Here is a 25,811-nt window from a genome sequence, read left to right as displayed (position 1 = left end):
ATAACGAAAATAAATTATCGTTCTAAAATTGACCAACTATTTGTATTTTCCCGCTAACCCATTTCAGTTCGCTATTCAATCTCTTTAACCGTTCTCTCTGATTCGGCCCCAATCAATAAAACAAATACTTGATATCGTTGATAAGCATACACTTAATGACATTCCTACCATCTGAACTATGTACTGTCTCTCACCTCTCCCCCTCTCCTGCTCCTTCCTACATTAAAGGGGAGGCGCGGGACCTTCCCTACAAATCTTCCTTCTTAGGAAATAATGTCATTCGTACTTGTAACATATTTTCATAGACCTCTAGAATACTACTAAAGCTATCTAATGCAACTTTTAATACACGTAAAAACTCTCTCTCCCTACACCCATTCCCCATTGAATAAGTGCGTCTTTCTAGTTACCCCCCAACCACGCCTCAAATATTTTATTCAGCATTTAACCAACCAAATACTAAGTAGTATCCGGTTATCATTCATACCCGCCGTTGAATTCCCTCATACACACAGATTTCACCTTATGCCATTCAAATGCCCAACACAACATAATAGTTCAATGGAACCCTCTATTGGCTCTCTACTATTTATACATTACTTCTATAACCACATTAGTTATGGTCCGATTATCCATTAAACCTTATCACATAACCTTATCACCTAATCAAACAACGGCACAACCTTAAACTCATATCCGCCGGCTGGTAGCCCAGTAACCAAGAGCACCGTGTCAGTAACCGACAGGTCGCCGGCTCCAACTCCCGAGCCGACCAGGCGAAAAATCTGCCGATGTGCCCCCAAGCAAGGCACCCAACCCCCACTGCTCCTGCAAGTCGCTCCGGACCAGAGCGTCTGCCAAATGACCAAAAAATGCAAATGTAAATATTCTCTACTTTCTCACTCATGACGTACGTCTACGTTTGAGTGAGAAAGTTCATACATATGCATCGTTGAAATTTTATAGGTACCTCTCAAATAATCGCTTCGTGGTGTTTTTAGCCAATTCTTAATCGACACAAATAATTTTTTCAAACATTTTACCCGTTGAACCAAAAAAATTGACTGTCCTATCTCCGACACTGCCCTTTCCTTTACCCCTGCAGTCACGATGGTTAAATATTCCTTTGTTACCGTTAAAGCACTTCCTCTCTCCTTCGCACTTAAAAAAGACCCTCGCTGTCTCTAGCCCCTCCCCTCACTGTTTTTTCAAATCCGTTCCACAGTTTACATGCATCTGCCTAATCATAACTTCTAATTTTTCCACATCTAGATGCCCAATAAATCCATACCTCTTCTCCCAAATGAATCCATAAAACATATTTCTTCGATCTCTTCCTAACATATATCTTTCATCCCCCGTTAATTCTCGGACCTCTTTAGAAGATTTATTTCCCATGGTGGAAAAATAAGAAATCCCCCCGTTTAGTAATAATTCAATCCAGAATTATTCTCCTAGGAGCTATTATCAGTGTGTCTCTTGAGCCAATGTTATGATCTGCTTTTGTAATTAACCATTTAAAATTATTTAACCCCTAACCCAGAGTTTTTTATTTAAAACTCCGGTTTCATGAAAAGAGTCAGAACCATTTTTTCTCACGCGACTTATTTTTAGCTCCTTCCTTGAAACAATTATCACGTATTCCGATGGATTCTCAAATCTCACACAACATTATACAATCATTTGCTAAACCTATTTGTAACCTAGAGGTCGTAACTGCTCCAGTTTCATGAAACAGACAGAGTTATAGCAAATCCCCAGTTGTTTACGCGACTTTTGACCTGTTTAATGTATCCATAGCACACGACGAAAATCATCCCCTCCCTGTTTATCGTAACACTGTACCCAGTACAATCTCAATAAAAACTAGTTTACATTGGTGATGGCCAGTCACCCCGTGTCATTTCGGACTAGATTATTTTGGTAATAACTATTTACCTAGGGTCAATTACGGACCCTCCCCGTTTAGTAATAATTATTACTTCCTTTGAGATTTTGGTAACTATTCTCTGCCCTTCACAATAATTACTTATTCTTATACAAGTTCAAATCATTTCACCAAAATCCATGAATAAAAATTACTGACCTTTTCCTTGCAGTTTGGATTTAAATGCTTTTTCAAACTCGTTAACATCTTTATCGTTCATAAGAGTAATCACCGGCCTGTTTATAACCTTAACGTCGAAGGCCAGGACTATTCTCCACGGATGCAATCATCCGCCCGTGCACGGTTTCAGTGTCCTTAGAACGACAAAGACGTATTTAAGCTCCGCTCAAAGGACCACTCTGTTAGTGAATTTCTATCTCTAATTCAACCTAAGCTTGAATCATTACCAGAGGTTGTAAGGCTCAGGTTTTAATCATAAATGATTCAAGGTCCACAACCAGAAAGAATGATCTGTATTTTTATTCATGGAGAACTCTGGCGCCAAAACCCATACACTCCTGTTTTATACCTCTTGACACACAAAGGCACTTTGCTCCGCCCACCTTTAGGTTAGGGGTTAAATAATTTTAAATGGTTAATTACAAAAGCAGATCATAACATTGGCTCAAGAGACGCACTGATAATAGCTCCTAGGAGAATAATTCTGGATTGAATTATTACTAAACGGGGGGATTTCTTATTATTTAGCTGCAACAAAATGGACGCTGTGGTCTGGCTAATCATCCTGAGCTAGGCCCATCTCCCGGCTATCTACCTCTCTGTCAACCGGACGGGACCACCTAGTGTTGACACGGAGCCCCGCCGATCCTACACGACTGGTCTGCCGACGAAATCGTCTGATGTGGTTACGACGTCGACCACGAAGATTCCATCTGCTAGCCCCGGCCCGCTAGCACACGCTAGCCGTGGCCTCAAACTCGCTAGTGCTTTAGCAGCCTCCGAACTATCCTATTGCTGTTCACCGGACCTTATGATAACTCAGCTATACAGCTGATGTCTGCTGGACTGTTCCTTTTTACGGTACTACATCCTGTTTATGTTTAGCCTCAGCCCAAACATGGTTAGCTTATTGTTGTTTCGGTTATTTCTAATTGTACTATTTCACTGTAGATCCCCCAGCCCAGCTAAACCTGCCTTAGATAGCTCCTTTGTCCCACCCCCCATACACGCGGAGACCGACTCAATTGGTGCCTCCAGTGATGCTATCTTTTTCATTGTTACCCAACGCTTAGGTTTACAAATTCAGACAGCTGATGTTCTGAAAGAGCTGCAAAATCTGGACCCCTACAAATCAGCTGGGCTAGACAATCTGGACCCTTTCTTTCTAAAACTAGCCGCCGAAATTGTCGCAACCCCTATTACTAGTCTGTTCAACCTCTCTTTCATAACGTCTGAGATCCCCAGAGATTGGAAAGCTGCCGCGGTCATTCCCTTCTTCAAAGGGGGTGACACTCTAGATCCAAACTGCTACAGACCTATATCCATCCTGCCCTGCCTTTCGAAAGTATTTGAAAGCCAAGTTAACAAACAGATCACCGACCATTTCGAATACCACCGTACCTTCTCCGCTATGCAATCCGGTTTCCGAGCTGGTCATGGGTGCACTTCAGCCACGCTCAAGGTCCTAAACGATATTATAACCGCGATTGATAATAGACAGTACTGTGCAGCCGTCTTCATCGACCTGGCCAAGGCTTTCGACTCTGTCAACCACCGCATTCTTATTGGCAGACTAAATAGCCTTGGTTTCTCAAATGACTGCCTCGCCTGGTTCACCAACTACTTCTCAGATAGAGTTCAGTGTGTCAAATCGGAGGGCCTGTTGTCTGGACCTATGGCAGTCTCTATGGGGGTGCCACAGGGTTCAATTCTTGAGCCGACACTTTTCTCCGTGTATATCAATGATGTCGCTCTTGCTGCTGGTGACTCTCAGATCCACCTCTACGCAGACGACACCATTTTGTATACATCTGGCCCTTCATTGGACACTGTGTTAACAAACCTCCAAACGAGCTTCAATGCCATACAACACTCCTTCAGTAGCCTCCAACTGCTCTTAAACACTAGTAAAACTAAATGCATGCTTTTCAATCGAACGCTGCTGGCACCCGCCCACCCGACTAGAATCACCACTCTCGACGGGTCTGACCTAGAGTATGTGGACAACTACAAATACCTAGGTGTCTGGTTAGACTGTAAACTCTCCTTCCAGACTCACATAAAGAATCTCCAATCCAAAGTTAAATCTAGAATCGGCTTCCTATTTCGCAACAAAGCCTCCTTCACTCATGCTGCCAAACATGCCCTCGTAAAACTGACTATCCTACCGATCCTTGACTTCGCGATGTCATTTACAAAATAGCCTCCAACACTCTACTCAGCAAATTGGATGTAGTCTATCACAGTGCCATCCGTTTTGTCTCCAAAGCCCCATACACTACCCACCACTGTGACCTGTACGCTCTTGTTGGCTGGTCCTCACTACATGTTCGTCGTCAAACCCACTGGCTCCAGGCCATCTATAAATCACTGCTAGGCAAATCCCCACCTTATCTTAGCTCATTGGTCACCATAGCAGCACCCACCCGTAGTCTGCGCTCCAGCAGGTATATCTCACTGGTCATTCCCAAAGCCAACACCTCCTTTGGCCGCCATTCCTTCCAGTTCTCTGATGCCAATGACTGGAACGAATTGCAAAAATCTCTGAAGCTGGAGACTCTTATCTCCCTCACTAACTTTAAGCATCAGTTGTCAGAGCACCTTACCGATCACTGCACCTGTACACAGCCCATCTGAAATTAGCCCACCCAACTACCTCATCCCTATATTGTTATTTATTTTGCTCTTTTGCACCCCAGTATCTCTATTTGCACATAATCTCTTGCACATCTAGCATTCCAGTGTTAATACTATTGTAATTATTTTGCACTATAGCCTATTTATTGCCTTACCTCCATAACTTGCTACATTTGCACACACTGTATATATATTTTCTGTTGTATTTTTGACTTTGTGTTTTCTTTACCCCATATGTAACTCTGTGTTGTTTTTATTGCACTGCTTTGCTTTATCTTGGCCAGGTCGCAGTTGTAAATGAGAACTTGTTCTCAACTGGCTTACCTGGTTAAATAAAGGTAAAAAAAAATATTAAACAGTTTCCACCTTTCTCCTTCACCCTGGAATGTTTAGTCCCGCCTCCCTCTGTTAGTGGGTTGATAATTCTAACACAGTTTACACATTTATACTGTATTTGGGGTGAAATCCTTTAGTCATTATTCTTAAAATACAAATTAATCTAACAATGACTAAAATGTAAATGTAAATGTGTTGCTAACAGAACCTGCTAAGAGAAAGCAACTCAGCACCGATGCTACGATGGAAAGTTGGTTATCATGTAATAACAGCTATTACACATTAATGATAAGTAAAATACACATGTACTGTTATACTTTTTACATAAAACATTTTATTATAGGATAAATAAATACACAGTCATTTTCTTATCTGCTCCTGTGTCACTGACAATTAAAGTACTGTACAAATAGGAAGGTATGTCAGTTTGGTTAGAAGTTAGAACATGTACAAGGCAAGAGTGATGCAAAATGTAGGACCTGAAGTTGATGACAAATTTAGAGATGCACTACAAGACCAAAAGTATGTGGACACTTGCTCGTCGAACATCTCATTCCAAAATCATGGGCATTAATATGGAGTTGGTCCCCCCGTTGCTGCTATAACAGCCTCCACTCTTCTGGGAAGGCTTTCCACTAGAGGTTGGAACATTGCCGCGGGGACTTACTTCCATTCAGCCACAAGAGCATTAGTGAGGTCGGGCACTGATGTTGGGTGATTAGGCCTGGCTCGCAGTCGGCATTCCAATTCATCCCAAAGGTGTTCGATGGGGTTGAGGTCAGGGTTCTGTGCAGGCCAGTCAAGTTCTTCCACACCGATCGACAACCCATTTCTGTATGGACCTCGCTTTGTGCACAGGGGCATTGTCATGCTGAAACAGGAAAGGGCCTTCCCCAAACTGTTGCCACAAAGTTGGAAGCACAGAATCGTCTAGAATGTCATTTTTTGCTGTAGCATTAAGATTTCCCTTCACTGGAACTAATGGGTCTAGCCCGAACCATGAAAAACAGCCCCAAACCATTATTCCTCCTCCACCAAATTTACAGTTGGCGCTATGCATTCGGGCAGGTAGCGTTCTCCTGGCATCCGCCAAACCTAGATTCATCCATAGGACTGCCAGATGGTGAAGTGTGATTCATCACTCCAGAGAACGCGTTACCACTGCTCCACAGTCCAATGGCACTGAGCTTTACACCACTCCAGCTGACGCTTGGCATTGCGCATGGTGATCTTAGGCTTATGTGCTGCTGCTCGGCCATGGAAACCCAATTCATGAAGCTCCCGACGAACAATTCTTGAGGCAGTTTGGAACTCAGTAGTGAGAGTTGCAACCGAGGACAGACAATTTTTATGCACTACGCGATTCAGCACTCGCTGGTCCCGTTCTGTGAGTTTGTGTGGCCATCCAATTTGTGGCTGAGCCGTTCCTAGATGTTTTCACTTCACAATAACAGCACTTACAGTTAACCGGGGCAGCTCTAGCAGGGCAGAAATTTGACGAACTGACTTGAAAGTCACTGAGCTCTTCAGTAAGGCCATTCCACTGCCAATGTTTGTCTATGAAGATTGCATGGCTGTGTGCTCGGGTGTGGCTGAAATAGCCGAATCCACTAATGTCCACATACTTTTGTGTGTGTATATATATATATATATATATATATATATATATATATATATATATATATATATATATATATATATATATATATATAATTTGTACATTTTGTTTTTCTTTCAAACAAAGGAGGGTTATTGAAACGTAGTTCTCACAGCACGTGACAGCATCATTTCACCAAGACAACATGATTATAAAACATATCAGTTAGTGTCCAGTCCAGCCATGATCCCTGCTGTAACAGTCCTGACTCTGGGTGTGTCCCAAATGGCACCCGGCTCTGGTCAAAAGTAGTGCACTATATAGGGAATAGGGTGCCATTTGGGATACAACCTCTGTTTCAGGCTTTCCTAGGCCTTGTTGATGTAGCCCTCCTTGATCAGAAAGTCATAGATCTTGCGTGTCTTGTTGACGTCGATCTTGATGAGTGCCCGGGCCTGTGCCAGCCGTAGACCACCCTGCCGCCTGCACTCGTTCAGCAGGGCCTGCTTGTACTCCAGGTAGGCACCTGGCACCAGACGCACCACCTGGCACAGCTGCAAGCAGCCACAGGACAGAGAGAGACGCCATGTTACATCAACAAAATGCCAGTCATGACTGTGTCCCAAATGCCACTGTATTCCCAATAGAGCAGCGCTCTCCAACCCTGTTCCCTGGAGAGCTAACATCCTGTAGCTTTTTGCTACAACCCTAATCTAGGGCACCTGATTCTAATAATTAGCTGGTTGATAAGCTGAATCAGGTTAGTTACAACTGGGGTTGGAGCAAAAACCTGCAGGAGGGTAGCTCTCCAGGAACAGGGTTGGAGAGCCTTGCCATAGAGTGTACTACTTTTGACCAGGGCCTATGGGGAATAGGGTACCATTTAGGATGCACACTTTCTGTTTAGCCCTTCACGTACTGCCCTGGTGGGGCTGAGAGCCTTACATCCATAGAGATCCTAGAATTCATATGTAATAGAATGGATTCTATATGTACCTCTTTCTCCCTGTCGTTGAGCTTCTCTGTCCCTGGCAGGCCGGTCAGGTTGAGAGGAGGGGCGCTTCTCCTGCCTGTTGCTGTGGAACAATAACACACAGTTAAACAGATCTAAACACCTGACTATTCTCGTATTGTTTTAAGTGACAAACTGACAGTTTGCTAAATCAGTTTTGTTGGAAAATAAAGACAAATATTTACGACAGGCAAATGAGTGTAAATATACCCGTGTGGAAATGACATAGATGTGTCCTACTTGTGCACTTGAGGTTACTGAATGACAACGGAAACGGGGAAGATAAAGCTAGAGACAGATATGCATAGCAGTCCTGTTTGTCGAGTGTATTTCTGGATGAGCATCTCTGAGAATACATTAATGTGACTGCACCTGGGACCATGACAAGAAGAGAGGGAGCGGGGGAAGGAAGAGAGGGAGCGGGGGAGGAAGAGAGGGAGCGGGTGAGGAAGAGGAAGAGAGGGAGCGGGGGAGGAAGAGAGGAAGCGGGAGGAGGAGAGGAAGAGAGGGAGCGGGAGGAGGAGAGGAAGCGGGAGGAGGAGAGGAAGAGAGGGAGCGGGGAGGGAGAGGAAGAGAGGGAGCGGGGGAGGAAGCGGAAGAGAGGGAGCGGGTGAGGAAGAGGAAGAGAGGGAGCGGGGGAGGAAGAGGAAGAGAGGGAGCGGGGGAGGAATAGGAAGAGAGGGAGCGGGGGAGGAAGAGAGGAAGCAGGAGGAGGAGAGGAAGAGAGGGAGCGGGAGGAGGAGAGGAAGCGGGAGGAGGAGAGGAAGAGAGGGAGCGGGGGAGGGAGAGGAAGAGAGGGAGCGGGGGAGGGAGAGGAAGAGGGAAGAGGGAGGAAGGGGAAGAGATGGGAGCGGGAGGTGGAGAGGGAGCGTGGGGAGGAGAGGAAGAGAGGGAGCGGAGGGAGGAAGAGAGAGTGGGCGAAGGAAGAGAGGGAGCGGGGGGAGGTAAGGAAGAGAGGGAGTGGGGGAGGAGAAGAAGAGAGGGAGCGGGTGGAGGAGAGGAAGAGGGAGCGGGTGGAGGAGAGGAAGAGAGGGAGCGGGTGGAGGAGAGGAAGAGAGGGAGCAGGAGAAGGAAGAGGGGGAGCGGGTGGAGGAGAGGAAGAGAGGGAGAAGGAAGAGAGGGAGCGGGTGGAGGAGAGGAAGAGAGGGAGTAGGAGAAGGAAGAGAGGGAGTGGGGGAGGAGAGGAAGAGAGGGAGCGGGGGAGGAGAGGAAGAGAGGGAGCGGGGGAGGAGAGGAAGAGAGGGAGGAGGAGAGGAAGAGAGGGAGCGGGGAGGAAGAGAGGGAGCGGGGGAGGAAGAGAGGGAGTGGGGGGAGGAAAAGAGAGAGCGGGTGGAGGAGAGGAAGAGAGGCAGCGGGGGAGGAGAGGAAGAGAGGCAGCGGGGGAGGAGAGGAAGAGAGGCAGTGGGGGAGGAGAGGAAGAGAGGCAGCAGGGGGAGGAAGAGAGAGAGCGGGTGGAGGAAGAGGGAGCAGATGAAGGAGAGGAAGAGAGTGAGCGAGGGAAGGAGAGGAAGAGAGTGAGCAGGGGGAGGAGAGGAAGAGAGGGAGCGGGGGGAGGAGAGGAAGAGAGGGAGCGGGAGAGGAGAGGAAGAGAGGGAGGAGAGGAAGAGAGGCAGCGGGAGGAGGAAGAGAGAGAGCAGCGGGAGGAAGAGAGAGAGCAGGGGGAGGAAGAGGAAGCAGGTGAAGGAAGAGAGAGAGCAGGGGGAGGAAGAGGAAGCAGGTGAAGGAAGAGAGAGCAGGGGGAGGAAGAGGGAGCAGGGGGAGGAAGAGGAAGCAGGTGAAGGAAGAGAGGGAGCGGGGGAGGGGAAGAAGAGAGGGAGCAGGTGGAGGAAGAGAGGGAGCAGGCGGAGGAAGAGGAAGAGAGGGAGCGGGTGAGGACAGGAAGAGAGGCAGCGGGGAAGAGAGGGATAGAGGGAGCAGGGGAGGAGAGGAAGAGAGGGAGCGGGGGGAGGAAGAGAGGCAGCGGGGGGAGGAAGTGAGGCAGCGGGGGGAGGAAGAGAGGGAGCGGGGGGAAGGAAGAGAGGGAGCGGGAGGAGGAGAGGAAGAGAGGGAGGGGTGAGGGAGCGGGTGGAGGAGAGGAAGAGAGGGAGCGGGAGTAAGAGAGGAAGAGAGAGAGCGGGTGAGGAGAGGAAGAGAGGGAGCGGGAGAGGAGAGGAAGAGAGGGAGGAGAGGAAGAGAGGGAGGAGAGGAAGAGAGGCAGCGGGAGGAGGAAGAGAGAGAGCAGCGGGAGGAAGAGAGAGAGCAGGGGGAGGAAGAGAGAGAGCAGGGGGAGGAAGAGGAAGCAGGTGAAGGAAGAGAGAGAGCAGGGGGAGGAAGAGAGAGAGCAGGGGGAGGAAGAGGAAGCAGGTGAAGGAAGAGAGAGAGCAGGGGGAGGAAGAGAGAGAGCAGGCGGAGGAAGAGGGAGCAGGTGGAGGAAGAGAGGGAGCAGAAGGAGGAGAGGAAGAGAGGGAGCGGGGGAGGAGAGGAAGAGAGGGAGTAGGGGGAGGAGAGGAAGAGAGGGAGGGGGAGGAGAGGAAGAGAGGGAGCGGAGAGAGGAAGAGAGGGAGCGGAGAGAGGAAGAGAGGGAGCGGAGAGAGGAAGAGAGGAAGAGAGGGAGCGGAGAGAGGAAGAGAGGGAGCGGAAGGAGGAAGAGCAGGAGCGGGTGGAGGAAGAGCGGGGGAGGGTGAGGAAGAGAGGGAGCAGGGGGTCGGAGAGGAAGCGGGGGAGGAGAGGAAGAGAGAGGGGGGGAGGAAGAGAGGGAGGAAGGGGGAGCGGGTAAGGAGAGGAAGGGAGGGAGCGGGGGAGGGAGCGGGAGGAGGAGAGGAAGAGAGGGAGCGGGGGAGGAAGAGAGGGAGCGGGCGGAGGAGAGGAAGAGAGGGAGCAGGGGGAGGAGAGGAAGAGGGAGCGGGGGAGGAGAGGGAGCAGGAGGAGGAGAGGAAGAGGGAGCGGGGGAGGCGAGGAAGCAGAAGGAGGAGAGGAAGAGAGGGAGCGGGGGAGGAGAGGAAGAGAAGGAGTAGGGGGAAGAGAGGGAGCGGGAGGAGGAAGAGAGAGCGGGAGGAGGAAGAGAGAGAGCGGGGGGAGGAAGAGGAAGAGAGGGAGTGGAGAGAGGAAGAGAGGGAGCGGGAAAAGGAGGAAGAGAGGGAGCGGGTGGAGGAAGAGAGGGAGCGGGAGGAGGAAGAGCGGGAGCGGGTGGAGGAAGAGCGGGGGGAGGGTGAGGAAGAGAGGGAGAGGGGGAGGAGAGGAAGCGGGGGAGGAGAGGAAGAGAGAGGGGGAGGAAGAGAGGGAGGAAGGGGGAGCGTGGAAGGAGAGGAAGGGAGGGAGCGGGGGAGGGAGCGGGAGGAGGGAGGAAGAGAGGGAGCGGGGGTAAGAGAGGAAGAGAGGGAGCGGGAGGGGAAGAGAGGGGGCAGGTGAGGAAGAGAGGGAGTGCGGGGAGGAAGAGAGGGAGTGGGGGAGGAGAGGAAGAGAGGGAGTGGGGGGAGGAGAGGAAGAGAGAGGGAGCAGGGGGAGGGAGCTGGAGTAAGAGGAAGAGAGGGAGCGGGGGGAGGAAGAGAGGGAGCGGGGGGAGGAAGAGAGGGAGCGGGGGGAGGAAGAGAGGGAGCGGGGAAGGAGAGGAAGGGAGGGAGCGGGAGGAGGAGAGGAAGAGAGGGAGCAGGCGTAAGAGAGGAAGAGGGAGCGGGGGAGGAAGAGAGGGAGCGGGGGAGGAAGAGAGGGAGGAAGAGAGGGAGCGGGTGCAGGTGAGGAGAGGAAGAGAGGGAGTGGGTGAAGGAAGAGAGGGAGCGTGGGAGGAGAGGAAGAGAGGGAGAAGGAAGAAAGGGAGCGGGTGGAGGAGAGGACGAGAGGGAGCGGGGGGGAAGAGAGGGAGCGGGGGAAGAGAGGGAGCGGGGGAGGAGAGGAAGAGAGGGAGCGGGGGAGGAGAGGAAGAGGGAGCGGGGGAGGAGAGGAAGAGAGGGAGCGGGGGAGGAGAGGAAGAGAGGGAGCGGGGGAGGAAGAGAAGGAGCGGGGAGGAAGAGAGGGAGCAGGAGAGGAAGAGGAAGAGAGGGAGTGGGTGAAGGAAGAGAGGGAGCGTGGGAGGAGAGGAAGAGAGGGAGAAGGAGGAAAGGGAGTGGGTGGAGGAGAGGAAGAGAGGGAGCGGGTGGAGGAGAGGAAGAGAGGGAGCGGGGGGGAAGAGAGGGAGCGGTGGAGGAAGAGAGGGAGCGGGGGAGGAGAGAAAGAGAGGGATTAGGAGGAGGAGAGGAAGAGAGGGAGCGGGAGAGGAAGAGAAGGAGCGGGGGAGGAAGAGGAAGAGAGGGAGCGGGTGAGGAGAGGAAGAGAGGGAGCGGGTGAGGAGAGGAAGAGGAAGAGAGGGGGCGGGGGGAAGAGGAAGAGAGGGGGCGGGGGAGGAGAGGAAGTGAGGGAGCGGGTGAGGAGAGGAAGAGCGGGAGCAGGGGAGGAGAGGAAGAGAGGGAGTGGGGGGAGAGGGTGAAGGAAGAGAGGGAGCGGGGGAGGAGAGGAAGAGAGGGAGGAGAGGAAGAGAGGGAGCGGGGAGGAGAGGAAGAGAGGGCGGGAGGAAGAGAGGGAGCGGGAGTAAGAGAGGAATAGAGGGAGCAGGGGAGGAGAGGAAGAGAGGGAGCGGGGGGAGGAAGAGAGGCAGCGGGGGGAGGAAGAGAGGCAGCGGGGGGAGGAAGAGAGGGAGCGGGGGGAGGAAGAGAGGGAGCGGGGGAGGAAGAGAGGGAGCGGGAGGAGGAAGAGAGGGTGAGGGAGCGGGTGGAGGAGAGGAAGAGAGGGAGCGGGAGTAAGAGAGGAAGAGAGAGAGAGGGTGAGGAGAGGAAGAGGAAGAGAGGGAGCGGGTGAGGAGAGGAAAAGGAAGAGAGGGAGCGGAGGGGAGGAAGAGAGGGAGCGGAGGGGAGGAAGAGAGGGGGGCGGGGAGGGAGGAAGAGAGGGGCGGGGGGAGGAGAGGAAGAGAGGGGGCGGGCGGAGGAAGAGAGGGGGCGGGCGGAGGAAGAGAGGGGGCGGGCGGAGGAAGAGAGGGGGCGGGCGGAGGAAGAGAGGGGGCGGGCGGAGGAAGAGAGGGAGCAGGGGGAGGAAGAGAGGGAGCAGGGGAAGGAGAGGAAGAGAGGGAGCGGGAGAGGAAGAGAGGGAGCGGGAGAGGAAGAGAGGGAGCGGGGGATAGGGCGGGAGGAAGAGAGGAAGAGAGGGAGCGGGGGAGGAGAGGAAGAGGAAGAGAGGGAGCGGGTGAGGAGAGGAAGAGAGGGAGCGGGTGAAGGAAGAGAGGGAGCGGGTGGAGGAAGAGAGGGAGCAGGGGAAGGAAGAGAGGGAGCGGGAGAGGAAGAGAGGGAGCGGGAGAGGAAGAGAAGGAGTGGGAGAGGAAGAGAGTGAGGAGAGGAAGAGAGGGAGTGGGGGGAGTGAGAGAGGGAGCGGGTGAGGAGAGGAAGAGAGGGAGCGGGGGAGGAGAGAAAGAGAGGGAGCGGGGGGAGGAGAGAAAGAGAGGGAGCGGGTAGAGGAAGAGAGGGATTGGGTAGAGGAAGAGAGTCCTTACCTGATGTGGTGATGGTGGTGACAACAGGAGTGATACCAGCATCACTGTGGAGAGAGAAGTGTCACTACAGGCAGTGCACACACACAAACACACTTCTCACTCTCCGGGATCCTCGTCCACAGAGAGAATGAATCATCACACACACTAGCAGTTCTGTTTTTTTTCTTTTTCATGAAGAATAATTATCAGAACATGGAGAACACCCAAGAGTTGGGCTTAGGATAAACCACAAAACAACAAGAACAGCTCTACATAAAAAACATCAACAATCACAAGCCCACAGTAATAAACTGCAGAGGAGATGGGTGGTATCTCAGTTATAGCCCAGCGCTAGTACCCCTGATTCAAATAGTCAACTAATCATCTAGCCCTTGATTAGTGGAATCAGGTGGGCTAGTGTTGGACTTGAACATTAATGTATAACCACGTGGTCCAGAGGAATGGATTGTGGAACACTGGACTAAAGGGTAAAAGGACGGGGCTCACATGGCAGCCTGTTTGCTGAGCCACTGCTGGCAGGCCCGTCCGTCCTGAATGTACTGCAGCACATCAACTAGCATGGTCCTCTTCCTCCGCTCATCCTCCCGCACGTGCTTCACACGCTCATACACCTTGGCACCTGCAGGGGGGCACAGAGGAGGGAGGGAGGGGGTTACTGGTGCAGTCAGTCAGCCCTGGGTCCTGGCTGACACAAGGAAGTCACTAATGAGGCTCTGTCCCAAATTGCACCCTTTTCCTACAAAGTGCACTACTTTTGACCACAACTGTATGGGCTGTAATAGGGAATAGGGTGCCATTTGGGACACAGCTTCTGAGGGGGACTGTCTGAAGTAGGGGGGACAGGGTTAGATGGGTAGACTGGACTCACTGCAGAAAGACTGGATCCCTGCTCTCCTGTACTCCTGCAGCCTGCAGATCTCTCTCCTCAGCTCAAACTCCACTGAAAGACAAGGAGGACATGAGGTCAGAAAGGCCTGTCCACTCACCTCACCGGTCTGTACTGCAGAGAGGGAGACAGACAGACAGGCGGACAGACAGACAGGCGCAGAGAGATAGAGAGGGAGACAAACTCTTTATCCCTACGACAGAGAAAGCTGAACTCTTCACCCCTCAGACCTGTGCTTCCCAACATCAGAGCTGAACATCAGATCAGTGTTGTAGCCAGGGCAGGGTCTCTACCTCTACTGCTGCTCTCTCTGACACAACAAAGGAGTAACGCCATGCTATCCTGAAGCCCCAGCCCTTTAATCAGAACGAGTTGATGTCTCAGACACACACACACACAGAAACACGCCTCTCGCTCACAGGGAGTTCACACATCCAGTCATGTGACCTCCAGCAGGCCAACCATTGGGGTCTGCTGCTGCGTAAGGACAGGAGATAATCTGACAGGCTCATTACCACGGCGATGAGCTTAGTGTTACCCACAATATTAAAGACGGGATCACAGGATGTGTGACTGCTGTCTGTGTAGAACGGAGGGAGAGGAGTTGGAAGAAACTGAATTCTATTGGTGTTAACATCAAATGTCTACTGTGTGTGCATGTACAATATAGCAATGTCATACTCACATGCATGACTCTCTATGAACTTGTCGTGTTCGATGGGGCCCACCACCCTGGCGAAACGTCTCATAGCATCATACAGATCCTGTACCTCCTTAGGGTAGCGACGCTCCAGTACTGGAAGACAAAAACACAATGGTCGTGAGACGTAGCTGTTATTGTAGAGCAGGGCTGCCCAACCCTCTTCCTGGAGATCTACCGTCCTGTAGGTTCAGTCTAACCCCAACCTTACATTCAGCTAGTTAAGGTCTTGGTGAGCAGCTGATAAGTAGAATGAGGTGTGGTAAATTAGGGTTGGACTGTAAACCCAGTAGATCTCCAGGAAGAGGGTTGGGCAGCCCTGTTGTAGAGAATATGACAGCAGTGATCTGTATTGGAGATCTGTATCATATTAAATCTTGTTAGATTAGAGGCTTTTGAGGAACACCAGAGGAGGAAATGTCCAGACATTGCAAACTGAGTGACCCCCTTGCATCAGTGAGATACCCTGCTGTGGCCGTGAACGGTTTAAAAGCTCCCCTGATGGGCATTTCACCACGTACCACCCTACTCACCCCCCCTTCACAAAGTTCGCTGCTTCAGTGTTATGAGATATTTTTGTATACTATGGTATACTGAAGTATAATTACAAGCATTCCATAAGTGTCAAAGGCTTTTATTGACAATTACATTAAGTTTATGCAAAGAGTCAATATTTGCAGTGTTGACCCTTCTTTTTCAAGACCTCTGCAATCCGCCCTGGCTTGCTGTCAATTAACTTCTGGGCCACATCCTGACTGATGGCAGCCCATTCTTGCTTAATCAATGCTTGGAGTTTGTCAGAATTTGTGGGTTTTTGTTTGTCCACCGCCTCTTGAGGATCGACCACAAGTTCTCATTAAGGTCTGGGGAGTTTCCTGGCCATGGACCCAATTTCCGATGTTTTGTTCCCAGAGCCACTTAGTTATCACACATGAATGGTCTCAGGATGCTTTACTGTTGGCATGACACAGGACTGATGGTAGCGCTCACCTTGTCTTCTCCGGACAAGCTTTTATCCGGATGCCCCAAACAATCGGAAAGGGGATTCATCAGAGAAAATGACTTTACCCCAGTCCTCAGCAGTCCAATCCCTGTCCCTTTTGCAGAATATCAGTCTGTCCCTGATGTTTTTCCTGGAGAGAAGTGGCTTCTTTGCTGCCCTTCTTAACACCAGGCCATCCTCCAAACGTCTTCGCCTCACTGTGCGTGCAGATGCACTCACACCTGCCTGCTGCCATTCCTGAGCAAGCTCTGCACTGGTGGTGCCCCGATCCCGCAGCTGAATCAACATTAGGAAACGGTCCTGGCGCTTGCTGGACTTTCTTGGGCACCCTGAAGCCATCTTCACAACAATTTAATCTCTCTCCTTGAAGTTCTTGATAATCCGATAAATGGTTGATTTAGGTGCAATCTTACTAGCAGCAATATCCTTGCCTGTGAAGGCCTTTTTGTGCAAAGCAATGATGACGGCATGTGTTTCCTTGCAGGTAACCATGGTTAACAGAGGAAGAACAATCATTTCAAGCACCACCCTCCTTTTAAAGCTTCCAGTCTGTTATTCTAACTCAATCAGCATGACAGAGTGATTTCCAGCCTTGTCCTCGTCAACACTCACCTGTGTTAACGAGAGAATCACTGACATGATGGCAGCTGGTCCTTTTGTGGCAGGGCTGAAATGCAGTGGAAATGTTTTTTTGGGATTAAGTTCATTTTCATGGCAAAGAGGGACTTTGCAATTAATTGCAATTCATCTGATCACTCTTCATGACATTCTGGAGTATATGCAAATTGCCATTATCAAAACTGAGGCAGCAGACTTTGTGAAAATTAGTATTTGTGTCATTCTCAAAACTTTTGACCACTACTGTATATTGAGTGGACTCTGGTGGCTTTGCAGACATGGTGATTTCTTGGATAGTTCTATATTCTGTACACAGTGAATGTGGGGTAGTATGACAGCAGCTCAAGGCTGGCGGCCCACACATCTTTGTCTATCTGCAAGCTGGCAGCTGAGTTCCTCATTTATTTGGAGGCTGTACAGTGATAGGAACGTGTAGATAGAAGCAAAACACACACAAACACACAGGTAGAGTCAATGTCCTGTGATTTTAAACACTCCATAACAGGAATGGGCTCGATTGGTGGTCCTGAGGTACTGATGCCTATAAGGAGAGCGAGACTGGTGGTCAAACTGCCTGGAGCAACAGCATGATCAGCCCAGGCACGACACTGTGAGTCACCCAGGCTTGGACACAGCTTCCATTACCGTGTGACACACACACACTTTTCGACAGTCTCCATGACAACCAGGCTGCAGCTCCATGGCAACTCTGGGTTCTCTTCTGTCTTGAAAGACTAGCGAGATAAGAGGAGAGATGGGGAGGAGGAGGGCCGTAGTGACTGGAGGCTGGTAAATAATAAATAAAACATAAGGGTGTCCTCTTCCACCCCTAAAACTACAGCCAATTTCCCAGGGCATCACCTGGAGATAGCGCTGCACTGGGCGGTAAAGGAAAAAGAGGAACTGATTGGATAAATCTATTCAGGGAGTGTCTTGCCTTCCCATCTACCATGAATAAAAAGCGGGACATTAAAATTTATTATATTACCAAGCTAGATGAAACGCTGCCCATGGAGAGAGGATCAATAAGAGCTCATAAAGCTCCAATACAGTTGGTCATTAGGCCTGCAGTGTTCATTTCATAGGTATCTATTCATAGTGGAGCAATAATTATGCTGTGGCACTGTCTAAATTTCCATCGTAAATAAGAGCACAAGCAGTGCCTCTAGTGTCCCTAGGGTTACTGTTGATCATTATTGCAACCGTGTTGTTTACATGCAACCATGGATACATAATGCATATTCAGTCTGGGTGTTATATTAACGCCTGGTCTCCTGGTAATTCTGCAGCCCAGCTCTAATCTGTTAGGAGAGCACTTACTCTGGAACTTCCGCAGGTTGATCAGTCCATGGTCCCGGATGATCCTGTAAGACAAAACATAAAGACACCAAAGCCAAAAATATGGACACCGTCCATTGGTAAATACCAGCCAACTCTCAGGCCGGTAGAGAGAGTGAAAACAGCAGAGGGTTTAGACTGACATTTATTGAATGAGTGATTGTACTATATAGCTGCTAAACCTGAACCACATACACTACATGACCAAAAGTATGCAGACACCTGCTCTCATTCCAAAATCATGGGCATTAATATGGAGTTGGTCCCCCCGTAGCTGCTATAACAACCTCCTCTTCTGGGAAGGTTTTCCACTAGATGTTGGGACATCGCTGCGGGGACCTGCTTCCACTCAGCCACAAGAGCATTAGTGAGGTGGTGCTCTGATGTTGGGCGATTAGGCCTGGCTCGCAGTCAGCGTTCCAATTCATCCCAAAGGTGTTCGATGGGGTTGTATGGACCTCGCTTTGTGCACGGGGGCATTGTTATGCTGAAACAGGAAAGGGCCTTCCCCAAACTGTTGCCACAAAGTTGGAAGCACAGAATCGTCTAGAATGTCACTGTATGCTGTAGCATTAAGATTTCCCTTCACTGGAACTAAGGGTCCTTGCCCGAACCATGAAAAAACAGTCCCAGACCATTATTCCTCCTCCACCAAACTTTACAGTTGGCACTATGCAGTCGGGCAGGTAGCGTTCTCCTGGCATCTGCCAAACCCAGATTCGTCCGTCGGACTGCCAGATGGTGAAGCGTGATTAATCACTCCAGAGAACGCGTTTCCACTGCTCCAGAGTCCAATAGCGGCAAGCTTTACACCACTCCAACCGACGCTTGGCATTGCGCATGGTGATCTTAGGCTTGTATGCGGCTGGAAACCCATTTCATGAAGCTCCCGACTAACAGTTCTTGTGCTGACGTTGCTTCCAGAGGCCGTTTGGAACTCGGTAGTGAGTGTTGCAACCGAGAACAGACGGTTTTTACGCGCAACACGATTCAGCACTCGGCTGTCCCGTTCTGTGAGCTTGTGTGGCCTACCACTTCGCGGCTGAGCCGTTGTTGCTCCTAGACGTTTCCATTTCACAATAACAATACTTACAGTTGACCGGGGCAGCTCTAGCAGGGCAGAAACTTGAACTGACTTGTTGGTAAGGTGGCATCCTATTACAGTGCCACATAAAAAGTCACTGAGCTCTTCAGTATGGCCATTCTATTGCCAATGTTTTTCTATGGAGATTGTATGGCTGTGTGCTCGATTCTATACACCTGTCAGCAACGGGTGTGGCTGAAATAGCCAAATCCACTAATTTAAAGGGGTGTCCACATACTTTTGTATATATAGTATAGCTTGAAGGTGTGGTTGTGACATAGAACAGCTTTGCAACAAGTAGCCTTCCTGTGCTGTGAAACAGGACCTGACAGTGGGGCCTACTGCGTCTGTAAACTCTGTGGCCGTCAGGTCAAGGGTCACTGCTTTGGGCCTCTGTCAAGTCACCAGCTGGGGGTGGGGGCAGCTTGAGGGGCAGGGGACAGGCTAGCAGGGGAGCATTTTCTACATCCCAAATGGCACCCTATTCCATACATAGTGCACTACTTTTGACCTATGTAGGGAATAGGGGTCCATTTGGGACGTAGACAAACATGCAGGGTACTGGGAGCTCTGGCCAGCTAACATACAATCCACACCCCACATGCCATTCCACAGAGTTAAGGGAGCAGCAACTCGTTAAGTTTGATTTAGTGATGGATGTATTACCACATGAATGGACTCACCACCGTGGCCAAGACCAGTACTGACACACTGAAGGGGGCTGAGGAGTGTGACAATTCATGAACGTCTCAAATTCATCTAAAAAGGTGGCCAGTTCAAAGAATACTCAAATTTGACAGTTGTGTAACGTTTAAGCCTTTCAGAATTCATGGCAACCGGTGATTCTGAACCAGTGCTTCAGTGATTATGCTAATAGGCTAGTGTTAGTAAAGTGTTGTTACTTGTGTAGGTATCACATTTCTGATTTTGGAAAGCAATTAAATGTTTTTGTGTTAACATTTGCTGAGTGTTATGGGCATATGATGAAGGGCAAGGATTCAAAGATATCAGGCCATCTAGTGGCTGAATATGCCCATTACATCATCAGAGTTAAAAGCAAAACATTTCAAACTTACTTCTTTCTTCTTTCTCTCTCCTTTAACCTTGAATGGTATATGTCAACAACGGCAACCTTCAGCGCTAGATAGAACCAAACAAATATGTCAGACAAGGCATTGATGATATTTTGTACAATAAACATACACTTCCAATCTCTATTGAAAGCGGGGTTGGACTTTTCTTTCAGCACTTTCAACTCACCATGTAGTATGTCCGTGTCATCATCCACAAAATCTATGTCTTTCAGATCCCACTCAGCATAGTTGTCAAATTCCTAGACAGAACGACAAATAACAGGAGGGGATCACAGAAGGACAAGGAGATGAGTCAGAGTTCAATAAGACTGCAGTGAGGTGGCCCTCTGGAGAACTAATATCTTAATTCATGCATACATAAGCAGGGTGGCAAGGGTTCTGTCTTGGTTATCTATAAGTACTTACTATGATTCCAATCATAATGTGCCAGGAGTATGAGGACATACTCATTATGACATGGGGAAATGTTCTTTGCAGAAGAACAAAAAAGGTGAATGTCTATGTCTTTGACTATGGCTTGTGAGATTGGAACTACTAAAGGCATGGATGCTTTAAGAACCTAGTTCCCCTCACCTCCATGAAGTCTGCTCTGGCAGGCATGTATCCAGCCATGTCTCGAGACAACAGGGAGTCAAAGGTGGGCCTGGGGGGGTCGTCAGTGGCTGGGAGGAAAACCAACATAGTACTTTTACCTTGTGCCCTGAAAAGGCCCTCATGACAAACAAACTGTGTAAGAAAGCAAGCATAAATGAGGAACGATGTAGTTGCATATCAGATAATAAATGACAAAAGCCATGTATTCCTCCCTGCCTTTATCAGCTGTACATCAAAAGAAAATATACTTTTGTGTATGAAGCATAGCCTAAATTGTATTTTTGTATGGCTTCAGAATTCTATAATAACTTGTATGGCAATCAAACTCTCCTTATTACTATGGAGGGAGAAATCCAGAGGAGTAGATGTGTTTTGTGTATACTAACGTTTGAAGGGAATGGCTGTGTCTGCAGTACGGGCCTCCTCTTTTTGTCTGAGATTGAGCAGGGTGGAGGAGAACAGGGGGTTGTTGATGAAGTTCTTCATGTAGTGGGCCTCACACTCCTCCTTGCTTTTGGTGCGCATCTGATACGCCACATCCTGCCTGTGTAGTCAAATGGGAAAGTGACAGTTATGTTTTTGTTATAAATTTCAACATGTTTATATTGATATTGGCAGACAGTACACGTGAGGGCTGCTACGAAACAAATCACAGACTGCAAATGGCCCCTAGTCTGCTTGGTTTGTAATATATGACACTTGAGAGAGAGGGAGAGAGTGTGGGTACTAACCAGTTCCCAAAGCCACAGTCCATGACAGCCTCCAGCAGGGCCATCTCCTCCTGTGCTGTCCAGCCAGGTTCCAGCACAGGGAAGTCTGACGTCTGTGTGAGGGAGGAGGCATGGTATTGAGCATGGTCACTATTGTTTAGCCAGAAACATACTTTTGGTAAATAATGGATGACTTAAGAGTCAATATTATAATATGTGTTACTCAGAATAGATGACAGGACAATTAACACCAATACCTTACCATGATTTCATACTTGTGATCGCTCTCATGTTTCTTGAACTCAAACCCTCTGGTAAAACACTGAAACATATTTTTGGGGGAAAATGTAGTGTCAGTAGAGATGCAGAGTTATCAAGTTAGGCAAAATGTATTAACAGTTTTATGCACATGCCCGAGGATGCAATGTGCACCCCTCACCTGGAGACAGAGAAGGAAAGGTGAGGGTCCACACTCTGCACATTTTATGTAGGGTTCCACCAGGTTAGATGAGCAACCTCGACATCGGGGCTTGTCAGAAGGGTCATCTGAAAAATAAGTCAGGTTAGATGACCAACCTCGACATGGGGGCTTGTCAGAAGGGTCATCTGAAAATAAGTCAGAGTAATGTCGCAAAACTGGCCAATTCTACTGGTAACCACACACACAGACGTTAGATACTAGAAATCTTCTGTTAAAATCTGTATTATTGGGCAGATTTAAAGCCAGCATCAAGAGGGCACGACAAAACCTATTCCTCCTAAGGAGACTGATAAGATTTGGCATGGGTCCTCAGATCCTCAAAAGGTTCTACAGCTGCACCATCGAGAGCATCCTGACTGGTTGCATCACTGCCTGGTATGGCAACTGCTCGACCTCCGACCGCAAGGCACTACAGAGGGTAGTGCGTACGGCCCAGTACATCACTGGGGACAAGCTTCCTGCCATCCAGGACCTCTACACCAGGCAGTGTCAGAGGAAGGCCCTAAAAATGGTCAAAGACTCCAGCCACCCTAGTCATAGCGCCAAGTATAGGTCCAAGAGGCTTCTAAACAGCTTCTATCCCCAAGCCATAAGACTCCTGAACATCTAATCAAATGGCTACCCAGACTATTTGCTTTGCATTGCCCCTGCCCCGCCCCCCCCCCCCGCTACTCTCTGTTTATTATCTATGCATAGTCACTTTACTAACTCTACCTACATGTACATATTACCTCAATTATCTCGACTAACCGGTGCCCCCGCATATTGACTCGGTACTGGTACCCCCACTTGCTATTATTTTTACAAGCTGCTCTTTAATTATTTGTTACTTGTATTTTTTTTGGTTATTCTTTCTTAAAACTGCATTGTTGGTTAAGGGCTTGTAAGCATTTCACTGTACATCTGTTGTATTTGGCGAATGTGACAAATACAATTTTATTTGATTTAGCAGTAGCTAACTAGTTAACGTTGGCTAACAACACATAACTAGCAAGTTAGCGTAGGTACTTCAAGTCGGATACTAGCTGACAATTAAGTAGCTAACAGTGATGCATTGGTTAGCTAGCTAGCTGGTTGAATCAATTAGCTACATGAAAGCAAATACATAGTTAGCTAAAATGGTTAATTGTTATCTCGCTAGCTAGCTGGGCTAGCCTTCTAGCTAGCTATATTTAGCTAACGTTACGTCAGTGCGACGAGCTGAGCAGATAGCTAGATGGATAACCATATCTCGTGCAAACTCGTTTTAAGCCGTGTTTGTGCGCTGTTTTTATCTGTGCAATTTAGCCAACACTTACTTCCAAAAGATGCCAAGCGGTCCATAAGGTCAACCAAACAGCTAAAGCCCGAATATGTTGTTTGTTGCCAACGTATTGCTTCGCGTTCGATTCAGCGTGTCTGAAAAGGCAGCATTTGCGCAACTTTGTTGATTCTCTGGCTAAATGGATGCACTAAATTTGCGCAAAAGCTGCACCGTTCATGCTCAAAAGTAAAACATTTCGAAGGTTAACTAATCTATCAGAAAACACCGATTATCTGCGACCAGAGTGGGACCACCAAAGCTAACTTTTTTTAAATGATTTTGAGTGGAACATGAAAATACCATCCCAATGCTAACATAATAAAATATATTTATTTAGATACAAAAACGTGCATGGCTTGGCTACTGCAATCACACACACATACAACGCCTTCAGAAAGTATTCATAACCCTTGACTTATTCAACATTTTATTTTGTTACAGCCTGAATTCAAAATTGATTAAATTAATATTTTTTTCTCACCCATCTACACACAATACTCCATTATGACAAAGTGAAAACATGTTTTATGTTATTTTTTGCAAATTAATTGAAAATGAAATACAGAAATGTCTCAATTACATAAGTAGAATACCCATAACATGATGCAGTCACCACTATGCTTGAAAATATAGAGAGTGGTACTCAGAGTTTTGTATTGGATTTGCCCCAAACATAACACTTTGTATTCAGTAAAAAACGTGAATTGCTTTGCCACATTTTTAGCAGTATTATTGTATATTTTTTAGGGTGTAGATCAGCTTGAATATCTGCATCATTTCCAATCCCCCATATATATATATATTTTTTGTACAGTACCAGTCAAAAGTTTTAGAACACCTAATCATTCAAGGGTTTTTCTTTATTTTTTACTATTTTCTACATTGTAGAATAATATTGAATACATCAAAACTATGAAATAACACATATGGAATCATGTAGTAACCAAAAAAGTGTTCAACAAATCAAAATATATTTGATATTTGAGATTCTTCAAATAACCACCCTTTGCCTTGATGACAGCTTTGCACACTCTTGGCATTCTCTCAACCAGCTTCACCTGGAATGTTTTTCCAACAGTCTTGAAGGAGTTCCCACTTATGCTGAGCACTTGTTGGCTGCTTTTCCTTCACTCTGCGGTCCGACTCATCCCAAACCATCTCAATTTGGTTGAGGTTGGGGGATTGTGGAGGCCAGGTCATCTGATGCAGCACTCCATCACTCTCCTTCTTGGTAAAATAGCCCTTACACAGCCTGGAGGTGTGTTGGGTCATTGTCCTGTTGAAAAACAAATGATAGTCCCACTATGCCCAAACCAGATGGGATGGCATATCGCTGCAAAATGCTGTGGTAGCCATGCTGGTTAAGTGTGCCTTGAATTCCAAATAAATCACAGACAGTGTCACCAGCAAATCACCCCCACACCATAACACCTCCTCCTCCAGGCTTTACGGTGGGAAATACAAATGAGGAGATAATCCGTTCACCCACACCGCGTCTCACAAAGACACGGCGGTTGGAACCAAAAATCTCCAATATGGACTCCAGACCAAAGGACAAATGTCCACCGGTCTAATGTCCATTGTTTGTGTTTCTTTCCCAAGCAAGTCTCTTCTTCTTACTGGTGTCCTTTAGTAGTGGTTTCTTTGCAGCAATTCGACCATGAAGGCCTAATTCACACAGTCTCCTCTGAACAGTTGATGTTGAGATGTGTCTGGTACTTGAACTCTGTGAAGCATTTATTTGGGCTGCAATTTCTGAGGCTGGTAACTCTAATGAACTTATCCTCTGCAGCAGAGGTAACTCTTGGTCTTCCATTCCTGAGGCGGTCCTCATGAGAGCCAGTTTCATCATAGAGCTTGATGGTTTTTGCAACTGCACTTGAAGAAACTTTCAAAGTACTTGAAATGTTCCGTATTGACTGACCTTCATGTCTTAAAGGAATGATGGACTGTCGTTTCTCTTTGCTTATTTGAGCTGTTCTTGCCATAATATGGACTTGGTCTTTTACCAAATAGGGCTATCTTCTGTATACCCCCCTACCTTGTCACAACACAACTGATTGGCTCAAATGCATTAAGAAGGAAAGAAATTCCACAAATTAACTTTTAACAAGGCACACCTGTTAATTGAAATGCATGCTAGGTGACTACCTCATGAAGCTGGTTGAGAGAATGCCAAGAGTGTGCAAAGCTGTCATCAAGGCAAAGGGTGGCTACTTTGAAGAATCTCAAATATAAAATACCCTACATTTAGATTTGTTTAACACTTTTTTGGTTACTACATGATTCCATCTGTGTTATTTCATAGTTTTGATGTCTTCACTATTATTCTACAATGTAGAAAATAGTAAAAATAAAGAAAAACCCTTGAATGAGTAGGTGTTCTAAAACTTTTTACTGGTAGTGTATGTACAGTATGTACACCCCTCACATTTTTGTAAATATTTGAGTATATCTTTTCATGTGACAACACTGAAGAAATGACACTTTTCTACAATGTAAAGTAGTGAGTGTACAGCTTGTATAACAGTGTAAATTTGCTGTCCCCTCAAAATAACACAACACACTGCCATTAATGTCTAAACCGCTGGCAACAAAAGTGAGTACACCCCTAAGTGAAAATGTCCAAATTGGGCCCAAAGTGTCAATATTTTGTGTGGCCACCATCATTTTCCAGCATTGCCTTAACCCTCTTGGGCATGGAGTTCACCAGAGCTTCACAGGTTGCCACTGGAGTCCTCTTCCACTCCTCCATGACGACATCACGGAGCTGGTGGATGTTAGGGACCTTGCACTCCTCCACCTTCCGTTTGAGGATGC

At 48.0% G+C, this 25,811-nt stretch overlaps 1 protein-coding gene across 1 annotated transcript; it reads right to left on the bottom strand.

The window, feature by feature from the left end:
* Positions 1–6,775: 6,775 nt before the first annotated feature.
* On the bottom strand, positions 6,776–23,122 carry LOC121567954 (transcriptional adapter 2-alpha-like). Its single transcript, XM_041878359.2, has 15 exons — positions 22,987–23,122; positions 21,647–21,753; positions 21,470–21,529; positions 21,229–21,320; positions 20,884–21,041; positions 20,477–20,565; positions 20,070–20,142; positions 19,886–19,949; positions 17,708–17,751; positions 14,752–14,862; positions 14,049–14,120; positions 13,667–13,799; positions 13,181–13,224; positions 7,674–7,753; positions 6,776–7,231 (listed from the first exon to the last, which is right to left on the bottom strand). Exons 1-15 carry the CDS (start codon positions 23,009–23,011, stop codon positions 7,046–7,048), a joined length of 1,338 nt encoding a protein of 445 aa, XP_041734293.1. The 5' UTR covers positions 23,012–23,122; the 3' UTR covers positions 6,776–7,045.
* Positions 23,123–25,811: the final 2,689 nt, after the last annotated feature.

The sequence above is a fragment of the Coregonus clupeaformis genome, chromosome 6 (assembly GCF_020615455.1).
Source record: "Coregonus clupeaformis isolate EN_2021a chromosome 6, ASM2061545v1, whole genome shotgun sequence".
Classification (NCBI taxonomy): domain Eukaryota; kingdom Metazoa; phylum Chordata; class Actinopteri; order Salmoniformes; family Salmonidae; genus Coregonus; species Coregonus clupeaformis.
Note: the sequence above shows the minus strand (reverse complement) of the source record. Positions and strands in the feature narration are given on the sequence as shown.